Source organism: Aspergillus campestris (genome assembly GCF_002847485.1).
Source record: "Aspergillus campestris IBT 28561 chromosome Unknown P168scaffold_6, whole genome shotgun sequence".
NCBI lineage: Eukaryota > Fungi > Ascomycota > Eurotiomycetes > Eurotiales > Aspergillaceae > Aspergillus > Aspergillus campestris.
This window is the reverse complement of record NW_020194341.1, coordinates 687,922-701,975: the sequence shown is the minus strand read 5'-3', so window position 1 is coordinate 701,975 and position 14,054 is coordinate 687,922. Positions and strand designations below refer to the sequence as shown.

Below are 14,054 nucleotides of genomic sequence, written 5' to 3'. Positions count from 1 at the left end.
CGTCGGAGGGGAGGAGCGTGCAGCGGTAAGGCGAAGCGAAGTTGTAGCGTAGGTAAGGGAGGAAAGAACGAAGTGACGAATGGAGGAGTGAGGGCGAGACGGTCGATAGTGGCAGGTCAGGCAGGAGAAAAGTCGGTCGACGTTGGAGGTTCTTTGTGGGGAAGAAGGTAGGAGGAAGTCACGAAGTCACAAGGGAAGTCGGAGGAGACAGACAGATAAGGGACAAGATCTGTATCTATCTATCCATCGAGACTATCCCGGAGTCAAGTCAGAAAGTAGACTAGGAATGAAAAGAGAAGAGTATAATAATAGTAATGGTAAGGTAATACTAGTAGGCGGGCATGGAAGGGACTCAAGGATGAGGTGTGACTGATTGGATGATGGGAAGGGAAAGGCGGCGGTTAACTCACCTTAACCAGTGGGGGGCAAATGGGTCGGATTTGTCAGGATTTCCAATCGAACAGCCCGATCGAGAGATGATCAATAAATACCTAGAACTAGTGAAAGGAAGGGAAAACTCGGAGAAGAGAAGAGAGAAGAAGATTGAAAAGAAGTCAGAAGAGAGGAAGAGAAGAGAAGAGAAAGTGAACAGGTGACGATGATGGTCCCGTGCCTTGATTGGACCGTTGGTCTGAGCTCCGTCTATTCTTGAGGTATCCATTAGCATCACTCAATACTGTTAACATAGCTCAATCATATACAAATCATATATCCATTTCTCATCATCCGCTGTCTAAACCCGACGATCTATTGACAGGATGCTCAACGCTACTATATACAAATGTACATCCCCTTTCCTTTCTGCTATCCTCTAACGACCACTCTTGGTCCACTCCCGCAGCACATTCTTCTGCACCTTGCCCGTGCTCGTCTTGGGCAATTCCGGCACAACGGCCACCTCCCGCGGGATCATGAACTTGCTGATCTCGCTGACCGTCCGCGCCCACGCGATCACCGCCGGCCCTTCCAGCTGCTTGCCGGGCTTCACCGTCACGTAGGCCTTGGGCCGCTCGCCCCAGTGCGAATCCGGGACGGCGATCGCCGCCGCCTCCAGGATGTCGGGGTGGGTCACCAGCATCGATTCGAGGGCGACTGAGGAGATGTTTTCACCGCCTGGGATTGTTATCAATAATTGAGAATTTATAGAGAGGGAGAAAAGAGATCAAGTAAGAGAGAGGGGAAAAGGGACTAACCACTGATGATAATATCCTTGGCGCGGTCCATAATCTGGATCGCCCCATCGGGGTGCCACACAGCCAGATCGCCCGAGTGGAGCACACCACCCGCAAAGAGCTTCCGCGTCGCCTCGGGGTCCTTGTAGTAGCCGCGCGCGCAGATATTTCCGTTGAAGACAATCTCGCCGATCTCCTTGCCGTTGCGGCTTACGTCGATGATGGTCCCCTCGGGCACCTCGGTCTTGATCACGCGGGCCGGCAGACTCGTCACGAAGCCGTGGCCCTGTCGCGCCATGCGCTTGTACCGCTCGTCGCGCGGCAGGTTCTCCCACGAGGCCATGTGGTACCCCTTGGTGATGGGGCCGTAGGTCTCCGTCATGCCGTACACGTGCACCGGGTGCAGGTTGAGTCCTGTCATCTGCTCGAACAGGTGGGGGGACGGCGGGCTGGCGGCCACGGTAACGTAGACGGGGTGGGAAAGGCGCTCGGCCTCCTGAGCGTTGCAGAGCAGGGTGTTCACCGTGGGGGCGGCGTTGAAGTGGGTGACTTGCTCCTGCTTGAGCAGTCTCCAGATCTCGGGGTAGTCGATCTTGCGCAGACAGTAGTGAGTGCCACGGACAGCCGTGACAGCCCAGGGGAATGTCCAGCCTATGAATAGTTAGTTTTCTCCTTTCATTTTGCTTTTCTTTTGGGAAAGAGACGCACCCATAGCATGGAACATGGGCAGAGTCCACAGATAGCGACAGCGGCCCTGCTGCTGATTGAGACCCGACTCGATCACATTGCCCATGGTGCCGAGGTAGCAGCCACGGTGGGTAAACTCGACACCCTTAGGGCGGGCGGTGGTGCCACTGGTGTAAGCCAGGGCCATGACATCGTCCTCAGAAGCCGCCTGGGCCTCAAGGCCGACCCAGCCTTGGGAGCCAGTGTCGATATCATGCTGCAGGCCTTCCAAGACGGCCTCGTCAAAGGGACCGGACAGCTGGCCCTCGGTGGCGTCCGTATCGGTGTCGACGATAACGGGGAACCCGGGCCTTGCGTTCCGGAACGACTGGAGAAGCGGCAGATACTCCTGGTCGGCAATGATGGCATCCACGTCGGAGTGGTTGAAGATGTAGTCGATATCGTCTTCCTTCAGACGGTAGTTTACAGCTGTTTCCATTAGAATTGAGGCAAGGAAAGTAAGAGAGGGAGAGAGACATACAAACATTGACCGCCCCAGCGGCAGCAATTCCATAAATCGACTCCAAGAAAGCAGGCGTATTCGGACACAAGATACCAACCCGCTTGTATCCGCGCTTCTTGATATAAAATGCCAGACCGCGTGCCCTGTCCGCCGTCTCCATATACGACCTGCGCAAGACCTGCTTGTTGGCGGTAACGTGATAGATAGCCTCAGCCTGGGATAGTTAGTATCAACAATTTTTTCGTTTCTTTTTTTTTTTTTTTTTTTTTCCTTCAAAAGTGGAAGAGAAAAATACCTCTGGTTCTACAGCCGCCGCCCGAGGCAAGAAAAATGTGGGCGAGAGGGTGTGAAAGTTAACATTGTGCTCGTAGCGGGGAGGTTCCGACGAAGCGAAGTGGCCCAATAAGCCAGAAAGGCGCGATTTGGCGGAGGACATGATGTATATGAATAATAAACCCAGAGGATTTATGTTTGAGATGTTAGGGTAGTCGTAGTCGTGTGGTGTGGTGGTGGTGTTGGCAAGGTTTAGTACCTGTATGCCAATGGGAGCGCTCAGGGTATACAGTAGGTGCAGTAGTAGGTAGCAAGGAAGTACTAGGAAGACAGGGGCAAGGAGGGGAGAAGGGAGGAGAGGAGAGGAGAGAGAGAGGAGAGGGGAGAAATGATTGAACTGGAGAAAGGAACCCGAAAATGGAGCGCCGGGGTTGGAGAAAATATGCGGGGGAAAGGAAGTGGAAGTGGAAGTGGAAGAGAGGCGGGAATGGGGGGGGAAGACTGTCGGTCCGCGGGGAGTCGAGCGGAGGCGGGTCGGATAACTAGCCGTTCACTTTCCACCTTCATTACTCATTAAGAAGGTAATCATTATATCTTGACTGGAGTAATTCTTATACTGACTTGAGAATTGGAATCTGCTTTTACTCTACCCCTTCTTGTCTAGTACCTCTAGTACCTGGGGTGTTCAGGGGTGTTCAGGTACTATCTAGGTACTGATACACCCACGGTCCATCCAGCATCACCGCCACAACAGACCATACGTGTCCAAACACAACAAAACCAATCCTAACACGCTTAACCAAATACCACATTCCTACCTACCTACTTACGGATACTTGTCCCATAACTAAAATCCATAGACATGAATAGACACCCCAACCCCTCGCCACCGAACGCAAAACCACCCACTGAGGTCCTACCCCAAGAAAGTAACCAGGTCCACTCTCACCCACTCAACACTCAGCCCCGGGTTAGGCACTTTATACCTAATCAGGTAGGCTATCCCCTACCCAGTATTAGAAATCCACCACTGCACAATGATCCAAACCCAACTCAGCTATCCCCACGACTTCCCAACCTCTTATATAGTGGAAGGTGAAGTTTGCGGGGAAACCAATCCCTAGCCAAGGTACGGAGCACAACTAGCCTAACTAGCCGCTCATCATCGACTACTAGTCACCTAGACCAATCTATCTTAGCGCCCGGTCGTCCGACTACTCTTGCTATTTACGTAGGCAAGATATGGGGTTATTACCTCGGGTTCATTGTGAGCATCAACTACTCCATGTTATAATTATGTGTGTATGGAGATCTACATGTGGTTTACGAATCGGTGTATGGGGTCTTGGGCCTGGGGCTGGGGTAATATCTACTCCATGACTGACTACTGCCTGCCTGCCTTACCTCCTATTTGGACGACTTTGCTGTCTACCGTCTACATCGTCAAATAGACAATAGCCAGGTAGGTACCCAGGTAAGCCGATATTTAGACGGATATAGGTAGTCGCATAGGCTCAATATTCATACATTCGTTCGTTCGTTCGTCGTTCGTTCGATCGGACCGGTCTCAGTAGGTAGGTAGATATGGATAGTATGGCAATAGCCAGTCACACAACACTCTCTCTCCATGGCGCGTATAAGGGAATGGACATCAGGCATAGAATCCGTATTTGCTCGTAATTGTTGTCATTGTTGTATTCTTTTGTTCTTCCCTTCCGTAGTTGATATCATATCCTTGACTTGTCTTGACTTTCTTTCCGTGGATGAAGGGAAAAAAGAAAGGAAATAATTGCTTGGTTTTGAAAACCCGCCACAACCGCGGAGAAATCAAAGGGTGAGAGAACAGGACAGTACTCGAGAACGAGAACGAAAGAAAGAAGCGGAAAGCAAAATCGGAAAAAAAAAGTGACAGCGGGATCAGAACTACCTTGAACAACGATAATAACCTGCCTGCCATTCTCATATGGTATGATTCCAGTGCCCTTCTCTCTTTTTTCCAAGAAGAAAAAGTTGAAAGTCATGAAATCAATACCTCCCCAGCCATCCATGCCTCACAACATTCGACGAAATACCGTAGTGTATGAAAGCAAAATAACAAGGTCGAGGAAAGATAATAATATAAGATGAAGGTCGATTCATTATTCCGGTTTGTTTCCCGTTCAAACTTTTTTATAATTTTTTTTTTCTTCTTCTTTCCTTCTTCCTTTCTTTCTTTCCCTTTCCATTTCCCCTGCGAAAGAGAGAGAGGAAAGGCAAAGAAAAAAAAAAGTAACCGTTCGATTCCCAAACCCTTTAAAAACCCACGTCACAGCAGACACAAGCAACCAGCCGCGCAACCAGGTATCTAGTATCCGAACTGAGCGAGCTGGCTCTTAGTCTGCTCGTTAACACCCGCCGACTTCTGGGCGTGGACGAGTTGGCGACGAGCGGCCTTCTTGCGCTCGTAGTATGCACTGCTCTTAACCTTTCTCCGCTCCTCGAGTCTATATCCTCATTAGTTCCGTTCCACACAGCACGAATCGATGATACACACCTGGCGACAACATCCTGGTACTTCCAGCCGACCTCGTGGGACAGACGACCGACGGTGCAGTACTTGCGGCCGGGGCGCAGACGGAGGACACGGAGGGCCTGGGGAACGACGACGCGCTTCTTCTTGTCATACGGGGGGGGAACACCCTCGAAGACCTTCAGGCGCTCCATGGCGGCGGCGCCACGGGGGGTCTTGTGGGGGATCATGCCGCGGACAGCCTTGTAGAGGATGCGGGAGGGGGCACGGAAGTGGAAGGGACCTGTATGATTTAGTTGGCGTTCACTGGAGGGTTTTCTGTCGGTAGGACTCACCACCGCGAGTGGGGTTGAAACGAGTCATCTTGCGGAGGTAGGCGTGGTACTTCACTGTGGGAGAGTTAGTTTCACCGCAATCCAATAGATCTGATGTCGCAATCCTCCTCTTCATCCATATGCGACCCCCAATCCAATTCGTGATACCACCCCGTCCGATCGACGGATCCAATCCAAGTGCAACAGAAGCCAGCAAAGCAAATTCAAGCGAGAGGGTAGAACGTACGCTTGGCGCGGAAGAACTCGCCCGAGATGTTGAGGGCCTCACATCTCACGACGACGATCTTCTGGCCGTTCAGCAGCTGCTTAGCGACAGTGCTGGCCAGGCGACCAAGAAGGTGTCCCTTGCCGTCAATGACGACCTATAAGAAACCCGTCAGCCAATATCCAACCAAATATTCGTATGCGTTCAAATTGCGTGTATATTCCGTTCTTTCTGTCTGTGTATCCGTGTGCGTATATATAGGCGGAAATCGATAGCCATATATCTCTCATCGGCGTATAGATATATAAGGCACACCCGGACATGTCCAGACATCGGAATGCAATTTCAAGATGGATTGTATGGGAAATTGTTGGCAACGCACCACAGGCTCGGTAGCGGACATCCTGCTCTTCAATAATCCAGCGAAAGGAAGAGCGCGGCTCTAGGATACTCCCTTGAAGGTTGGAGGTTGGGGGGACGGGAGGGTTGTCGGCGGGTTGTTGTCGTTGTGGGCAAGGTTTCAATTCGAATCTCTCGCAACAAAACCCTACGGTGAGTGGCCGTGGGCTGAGTGGTCCCCGGGTCGCTTAGCCCTTTGTGTGCGGCCGATCGATGACTCAGCCAGTTTTAATGGGCGGACGGTCACGGGGGAGGGTCGCAGCCCTATGTCACGTGAACATTCCTTATCTTATCGTTATCTATTCTTGCATCTGCGACGGAGTACTCCGCAAGTAGGTAGTATTCTACTTGGTCGATGTATTATAGGGATCTTATGGGTTGGCTTGATAATATCGATAGAATAAGTAGATTAACATTAAGATTATGATTAATAAAACGCTATCGCTATATGTATATGTCCCTTGGACAGAAGACAGAAGAAACAATCATCAAACGTGACTAGGTAAATCCCTAATACAACGCTAGCTTGGCATCCCGCGTGGTGTGCAGGATCACGTCGTCCACCGTCCACCGCGGCGGTTCGATCGGCAGAGGCACGGCCGTTGCTTTCCCCCCCTTAGGCACCCACGAGTAGTCCTTCGGCGGAGGCACGCGCAGCCCGCCCGCGACGCCCGAGGAGAACTTCAGATTCAAGGCGGTGCCGATCTCGTCGCACGCGCGCAGGACGCGGTCGAGGTCGTCCTTGGTGTGGGCGGCGGACACGCAGAGGCGCGCGCGGGAGAGCTCCAGCGGGGTGGCCGGGTAGGTCACGACGACGACGGAGATCTTGCGCCGGAGCATCTCGTGCGAGAAGGCGGACATCTTGCCTGGGTTGTATAACATCAGCGGCACGATGGGCGAGTCGTCGTGTCCGTAGACGATGAACCCCAGCCGCTTCAGGCCCAGTCGCAGGTACCGCGAGTTGAAGGCTAGCCGCTGCACCCGCTCCCGACCCTGGCCGGGATGTCGCGGGTCCGCGTCGGCGATGAGCCGCAGCGCCGAGGATATCTGCGCCAGGATCGGCGGCGACGGGGCTTCGCCGAAGACCAGCCCGGCGTTGGTGCAGCGCAGCTGGTCGATGACGGCCCGGCTGGCGGCGATGTAGCCGCCGTTGGCACCGAAGGACTTGGTGAAGGTGCCCATGAGGATGTCGACCCCCGCCGGGTCCGCTTGGAAGTAGTCGCAGACGCCGCGGCCGCGGGGGCCGACTGCGCCGATGGAGTGGGCCTCGTCGATGAACAGGTGGAACTTGTACCGCTTCTTGAGGGCGAGGATGCGCGGGAGGTTGCACATGGTGCCCTCCATGGAGAACAGGCCTTCGACTGTGAGGAGGATCTTCCGCCACGGGCGATGGGAGCGGGGCTGGCCCTGGGCGATGGCCTCGCGCAGCCGCTGCTCCAGATCTTCCATGTTGTTGTGGGCGAAGACCTGGATGGCGGCGCCCGAGAGCCGGGAGCCAAAGCGGATGGAGGCGTGGTTGAGCTCGTCTGACAGGATCAGACAGCCCTTGTCCACGAGGGCGGGGAAGATGGTGGCATTGATGACGAAGCCCATGGAAAAGACCACGGCCGCCTCCTTGCCGACGAACCGGGCGATCTGATCCTCGACGTCGCCTTGGAGCTTGGAGCTCCCCGCGTCGCTGCAGCTGCCCCCCATGCTGATGCCATCGCGCCGGATGGTGGCTTCCGCACAGTCGGCGCACGGGCCCTCGGACTGGGCGAACCCTAGGTAATTGTAGGAGCTCAGATTGAGGGTGTCGGTGGTAGTGCCAGTGAGCTGGAACAACACGTTGTCGTCGGAGACGCGGTCGAGCAACGTGATGTACCGTCCGGGGACGCCTGTGGTGGGCCGCTCGAAGCAGTCGTCGATGCGCTGCTTGAGCCGGCGGGTGTAGAAGCTCTCGAAGTCGCTGTAGAGCGAGGCGTAGCCATTCTGGGGGCGCAGGCTCCGGTAGGTGTTGGCGCAGAACCACTTGGCGAAGAAATCGTGGAAGTGGCCGAAGAAGATGAGGACCAGGAAGTTCAGGTAGGTGGTCAACACGAAGAAGTACGGCGGGTCGTCAATGACGGGGTCGGGGATCTCTCCGCCGGGGTGCTCGCTGGTGTAGAGATGCGCCGGATCACCCAGGGGACCGAACTCGGCGTGACGCCTGGCGAGCCTGCGCGCCTCGACGGGATCCGACGGCACTTCTATGCGCGACCTCTCCGGGGAGGTCGAGACGGCGCGGAGAGAGGCCAGGGCCGTCGACCGAGCGTCGGACGGGGAGCCACTGGCCAGGACGCCTGAGGTTTTGCAATCCTTGTCGGCGCGACTCTTCGTCCTGCGTTTCCACCGAGACATGGTGAGACGGTCAACACGATGAGAAGACCACGAGGTGGGGACGGATGTGATCCGGGGAAGCAAATCGCACGAGGCCAGGGAAGGATGGAGTAGCAATGGAGTGAGGAGTGACAAGAGTCGGGTCACACAGTGTCAAACCATGACCGCGAGAGATGGTTCCTCGAGCGCCAGTCGGGGAATTATTATTTCGTCTTTCCCGTTCGTGGTCGTGGTAGTCCTGCACCTCGTCAAGGACTATGGACCTGCCTTGATCCGGCCGACCCGAAGATCCCAGGCCGATAGCTAGATGGACAGGGCGATGATTGGCAGAGGAGGACCCGCCGATCGACATCATTACTTGACGGGGACTGGAGTTGAAGGTGCGTCTTTCCCTGACTGGAGTAGCGATGACGGAATGATTCCTGATGAGGTATTTGGAAGAGGAAAGTATTTGCCGAAGATCCAGCCTGTCTAACTGACAGTCTGACAATCTGACTGTCTGTGCGATGGAAACTCTGAGGGAATAGAGGTCAAATTATGGATGTTCTAGATGATTTTTGGGAGGAGATGAGGGTTGCTTATTCATCAATCACGTGGATCGGGATACGATGCTTAGTATGATCTTACAGAATAGAAGTATACAAGTATACAAGTATAAAGTATAGAAGTCTAGAAGTATAAAGGATAGAGATTACTAGAAGTAGAGAAAGAATATCAATAGATTCTAGAAGTAACTCATCGCTACACAATGACCCAGTAGGACTAGAATACGATGTTCAATCCACACAGACACTAAGATCTCACGGGGCCACAGACCACAGACAGACCCATAATGACCCATCATTACTCAAGTCGTCATAGCTCCAAGAGAATATTGATGTGGCCTGGATTTACCCAACAAGGAAATTGCTACACTTTTACTCAAAGGGCTATATCTTTATTTTTATCCGTGGGCGCAGTGCAGAGTCCGACCGTTGATATCTAACCACTGCAGCCTGAGCATAACACTCCCTTAGTATCCCTACACAAGTGCAGTGGCAGTGACACGGTAAGTTTCACCATAGCCCGGCCACGCTGTACACTGTACAAGGCGACACCATTTCCCTCTTACTGCAAGACGTAAAAAACAACACTAAGAGCAATTATACCTAAAAAGGAGAAACGAAAAAAGAAAGAAACAGAAGAGAAAAATAAAATAAAAAACACATGCATCGCAAAACTCGCTTCGTCTGCGTGTCGGATACTCACGCCTACAACCCCTCCGAGGCGGGGTTCAAACTACCCCCGGGGGATGTGCTCATCCATGCGGGCGATTTGACCAACCGGGGGAGTTTGGCGGAGCTGCAGAAGACTGTGGATTGGATAATGAAAGCGGATTATGAGGTTAAGATTGTGGTTTGTGGTTTGTCTATCTAGTCCTCTATTTGTACAGTTTTGTTATATTGATATGGTATCAATTATGTCAATCATTATATCTGAAGAAACAAGAATGTATAGGTATACAATAACTAAGCCTCGCCAGGAAACCACGACATCAGCCTTGACCCAAGCCTCAGTGCCCCCAACCAGCCACAACAACAACAACAACAACAAAGAAATCCAGCACACCACGAAAGCCTCAACACCCTCAAAGCCACCCCAATCCTCTTCCTACAACACGAATCCGCCCTCATCCGCCTAACCCGGCCCAACGGCCCCAACACCACCTTCACCGTCTTCGGCTCCCCTTACTCACCATCCCACCAGTCCCAATTATCCGGGCCGTGGGCTTTCGGATACGACTCGTCTACTCCTGCTGCAGCTACAGCCCTATGGGACAGCATGCCATTGGACACCGACGTGGTGGTCACGCACACGCCGCCTCACTCGCACTGTGATGGGCGGCCTCTTGTTGGAGGCGAGTCTGGCTCTACATCAGTCGGATGTAAGGGTCTACAGGAGGCACTGCAGCGGGTGAGGCCGTTGCTGGCGGTCTGTGGGCATGTTCATGAGGCGCGGGGGTGTGAGAGGGTGCGGTGGAGGGGTGGTTCCTTGCAGGATAGTCGTAGTGGTAGTTTGGATGGGGTTGTACCTGGGGAGGGGGGGAGAGAGAAACAGCTACTTCCGTCAGTGGGGAGTAAGAAGATGAGTTTGGTGGATTTGACGGGGAGGAGGGGGGGTCGTCGCCTTGACAACGAGGGGGGTCGTTCTGATCAGAGTGTGCTGTGGCGGGTGGACAAGTCTTCAGAGCAAGAAGGGGAGGCGGAGAAGGAAGCGTTGAAACAGATACAGACGAGTCGGCAGGAAACGTGCATCGTCAATGCCGCAATCGTGGCCACTAGCTATCCGCATCGGGGAGGCAAGCGATTCAATGCGCCTATCGTGGTGGATGTGGAGTTGCCTGTGTGGGGTGATCCAGGCTCAGGTTGAGAGCTTGAAGATGAAGACTGGAGATCAGGGATTCATCTTGCTTCACTACGAGCTCCTATCAAGATTGATATTGGAATGTAGCGAATCATACAGGAAATCATGGTGGAGGTGTCCCAAGGTAGAGTTTGACTCCAAGTTCTGGCAAATACTAGAAATGTAGGAAGGCATCATTCTAGAAGTCTGGGGGCCAATAGGTGCCCTTGGAGGTGGGATCCTCGTCAATACGAGAGAAGCAGGAACCTCGGTAGTATAATCATATAATATGATATATAAATATAATATAATATACTAATATAATACTGATGACCGGAATGACCAAGTTGGCTCCACGAGGGGCAAAGACCCACCATCGGGCTGATACAAATCACCATTTCATGGTTCTTGCCACAATACGATCAGATAATATATATGATAGATAATACATCATCTAGATGATAGAGAGATATACCAAACAACATCAGATAGAATATAATAAAATCAATCAATCAAAGATGTATCCTTCAACAAACAGGTCCATCCAGTTGCTAATCCCCCCAAGTCAACCCCCGCGCCAAACCGCATGATGAGATTGGCCGCGTGGGAAAAGAAAAGTGAAGCACCGCTGCAGGACTAGTGGACCCTCAGTCAGCCAGTCAGCCCCAGCCATCCTCGTCCAAGGCGAAGAGGGGTCTGGAGCAGATGACTGTCTGGGGTGGGAAGATCGACTAACTGATTGACTGACTTTGCGAGGCTCTCTTCTTGTATAATATAGATCCTAGTATACATTGTCACCATGATCAGAAGGTGGGAGGGATGTGATGTGATGATATTAAGCGCCGAGGGGGACCACCATGGAGGGGTCTGGGTGTGCGGGACGAACCGGAGAGATCCATGGTTCTACTGTATAGGTACATGGTTTTTGTATATAGTATAGTATAGTCATAGATAGTAGAGACAATAGTATCAGAATAGTAGAATTAGACAGTAGTAATAGTATAGTAATAGAATCATAATATCAAGAGAATGGAGGGGATGTTTTCAGGATTGAGAGACCTATCAAAAAGGTGATCGTGTCTCTGCGGGGTTTTTCTCATCGCTCTCTCCAGTCAAGATCAAATCAACCGCTTCAACCGCTTGATTCGTCAGGTCGTCGAGTGGAGTTGACCGTCATGCCCCCCTCCCAGGTGAACATCGTCACTTGCTCCTGTTCTCTCCATCCACAGGCTGGGATCCGTCGGAAGGATGAGGTGATATGAGCGGGCCAGGCGGTTCAACTTGAGCTGGGTTGATTTGGAGATTCGAGAGTATTATATATTCTAGATTATGGGTTCTATTCTATGATCTGTACGGTATTTGTTGGGTTAGATAATTCCACTCTGGGGATCTGTTCACCGCTGCTTCATCTTCATCATTTATATCTGTTGTCTCCCATCTGGTCATATCTGATCCATTAGTCCATTCGATCCATACATCGGTCCATCGGTCCATACAGAATTCTGTCATTGATCACTCCATTATCCTCCTGTTGTTGTGTTCTACTTTTAGTCGTGGCGCAGTCCTTTTTGCCTCCTCGCATTTTCTTCGTTCCTCCTTTCGCCTTTCGCCCCAGGAACAACACCCCATCCTCCATCTTGCCGTCCATCCCGTGCTGAGAAATCATTGTTGATTCTCTTCTCGCTCATTCTTATGGGTTGAGCCATTCTTATGCTTGAGCTCTTGTGATTGAGCCATTCTTCATGTATTGAGCCACCTTCAACGACTGCTCCCTGCGGTCTCCACGTCACCCTAAACCGTTCTCTCCATTTGCCTCCTTTGCCTCCCCCTTTTTATTCTTCTCTTCCCCTGTTCACTCTCCGGGTTTTGCCCCTGATTCTTTCCAACTACAAATTCATCTCTCTCCCGTCCTCCCCCTCCGATCGCCCCACTTCACTCCAGAACCACGATCTACCATGTCCGATCCCGATATCGATCCATATGCCATCTTAGGTGTCGCCAAAGAGGCCACCTTACCCGATATCAAATCCGCCCACCGCAAACTCGTCCTCAAATGTCATCCCGATAAGATCCAGGACCAGTCCCTCCGCGCCAAGGCCCAGGATGAGTTTCAGAAAGTCCAACAGGCCTACGAGCTGCTGTCCGACGATGCCCGTCGCCTCAAGTATGACCAGAAGGTCCGTTTGATGGAGTTGCGCCGCGAGATGCTCGCCCGCGGGGGCAGTGCCGCTGCCGCCGCGCGAGGCGGCAGCGCCACCTCCCGCGAGTTCCGCAACGGTCACATCTACGAGGAGCGCACTCCCGGCGAGTCCTTCTTCTTCGAGGACGAGGTGCGCTTCACCGAGGAACCCCAGTCCACCAGCCGCAAAAACGACGAGTACGGCCGCCGCCACCGAACCGCCCGTCCGCCCCCCGAGGAGCGACGTCGGTCCAAACCCACCCCCGCCGCCCGTGTCCCCCGGGAGACCACCGCCCGCGACAACACTGCCCGCGACACCACCCGCGCCCACTACGAAAATCGCGACAAGCACCGCACCAAGGAGCGCCGCCGCGAGGCCTTTGCCAAGTCCCACGAGCGCTCCGCCCCCTACGTCGATTCCGACGGCGGCGGCGACTCCGACGATAGCAACGTCTCCTTTGTCTACGTCCGTCTCAGCCGCCCCTCCTCCGACCGCCGCAAGTCCAAGTCCAAGCCCCGGACGTCGCATCGCTCAGAACCCCGCTACTCCCGGGACGACGTCGACGTCGAGGACGACGACGACGCCGAAGACGACTCGGAGGCCCGCGCCGAGTCCAAGCACGACATGCTGCACAACACCGCCAAGAACTACATCCGCCGCACCAAGTCCAGCCCGCCCATCGAGGTCGAGCCTCCCGCCCCCCGCCGCCACCGTCACCATCGCTCGTCGCACTCCCCACCCCACGGTCGTCGCGACGAGTCCACCCCCGACCCGGACTCATCCACCCGTCGCACGCGGGAACCCACCCCCAAGCGGCCCAGCCGCGAGTCCGTCCGGCACCAGGGCTCTTCTCGCTCGCGCCACGGCTCCTACGAACACCTCGAGCCCCGCGCCGCGCGCTCCTACGAGACCGTCCCCCCCATGCCCACCGCCACCTCCGCCCGGCCCCAGCACGACCCCCACCCACCCGCGCCGCCACCATGAACACCGCCATGCCCTCCACCAGCAGTCCCAGCCACCACCGCGTCAAACGCGAGAGCAGCGCCCGCGCC

General features: G+C 53.9%; 5 protein-coding genes across 5 annotated transcripts; 3 read left to right on the top strand and 2 right to left on the bottom strand.

The window, feature by feature from the left end:
- Positions 1-294: 294 nt before the first annotated feature.
- P168DRAFT_154262 (uncharacterized protein) lies at positions 295-703 on the top strand. The gene has a single exon (XM_024832812.1). It carries the CDS (start codon positions 378-380, stop codon positions 594-596), a length of 219 nt encoding a protein of 72 aa, XP_024692808.1. The 5' UTR covers positions 295-377; the 3' UTR covers positions 597-703.
- A 108-nt stretch (positions 704-811) lies between these two features.
- On the bottom strand, positions 812-6,086 carry P168DRAFT_297130 (putative AMP-binding domain protein; the record flags this gene model as incomplete). The annotated part of the gene is made up of 11 exons (XM_024838153.1): positions 812-1,113; positions 1,194-1,823; positions 1,881-2,327; positions 2,380-2,575; positions 3,302-3,303; positions 3,465-3,469; positions 4,992-5,117; positions 5,168-5,426; positions 5,479-5,532; positions 5,705-5,840; positions 6,066-6,086. 11 exons carry the CDS (start codon positions 6,084-6,086, stop codon positions 812-814), a joined length of 2,178 nt encoding a protein of 725 aa, XP_024692807.1.
- Positions 6,087-6,491: 405 nt separating this feature from the next.
- Positions 6,492-8,779, bottom strand: P168DRAFT_290305 (PLP-dependent transferase). Its single transcript, XM_024837178.1, has one exon. It carries the CDS (start codon positions 8,459-8,461, stop codon positions 6,593-6,595), a length of 1,869 nt encoding a protein of 622 aa, XP_024692806.1. The 5' UTR covers positions 8,462-8,779; the 3' UTR covers positions 6,492-6,592.
- A 562-nt stretch (positions 8,780-9,341) lies between these two features.
- Positions 9,342-11,025, top strand: P168DRAFT_310854 (metallophosphatase domain-containing protein). The gene is made up of 3 exons (XM_024839431.1): positions 9,342-9,488; positions 9,597-9,842; positions 9,963-11,025. The coding sequence occupies exons 2-3, from the start codon at positions 9,647-9,649 to the stop codon at positions 10,847-10,849; spliced, it is 1,083 nt and encodes a 360-aa protein (XP_024692805.1). The 5' UTR covers positions 9,342-9,488; positions 9,597-9,646; the 3' UTR covers positions 10,850-11,025.
- Positions 11,026-12,777: 1,752 nt separating this feature from the next.
- Positions 12,778-13,986, top strand: P168DRAFT_318555 (J domain-containing protein; the record flags this gene model as incomplete). Its single annotated transcript, XM_024840210.1, has 1 exon — positions 12,778-13,986. The coding sequence occupies one exon, from the start codon at positions 12,778-12,780 to the stop codon at positions 13,984-13,986; it is 1,209 nt and encodes a 402-aa protein (XP_024692804.1).
- Positions 13,987-14,054: the final 68 nt, after the last annotated feature.

Coding starts and splice junctions, on each gene's coding strand:
- P168DRAFT_154262 (XM_024832812.1), top strand. CDS start 378: ATGATGGGAAGGGAAAGGCGGCGGTTAACTCACCTTAACCAGTGGGGG.
- P168DRAFT_310854 (XM_024839431.1), top strand. CDS start 9,647: ATGCATCGCAAAACTCGCTTCGTCTGCGTGTCGGATACTCACGCCTAC. Junction 9,843..9,962: donor GGTTAAGATTGTGGTTTGTG/GTTTGTCTATCT, acceptor AAGCCTCGCCAG/GAAACCACGACATCAGCCTT.
- P168DRAFT_290305 (XM_024837178.1), bottom strand. CDS start 8,461: ATGTCTCGGTGGAAACGCAGGACGAAGAGTCGCGCCGACAAGGATTGC.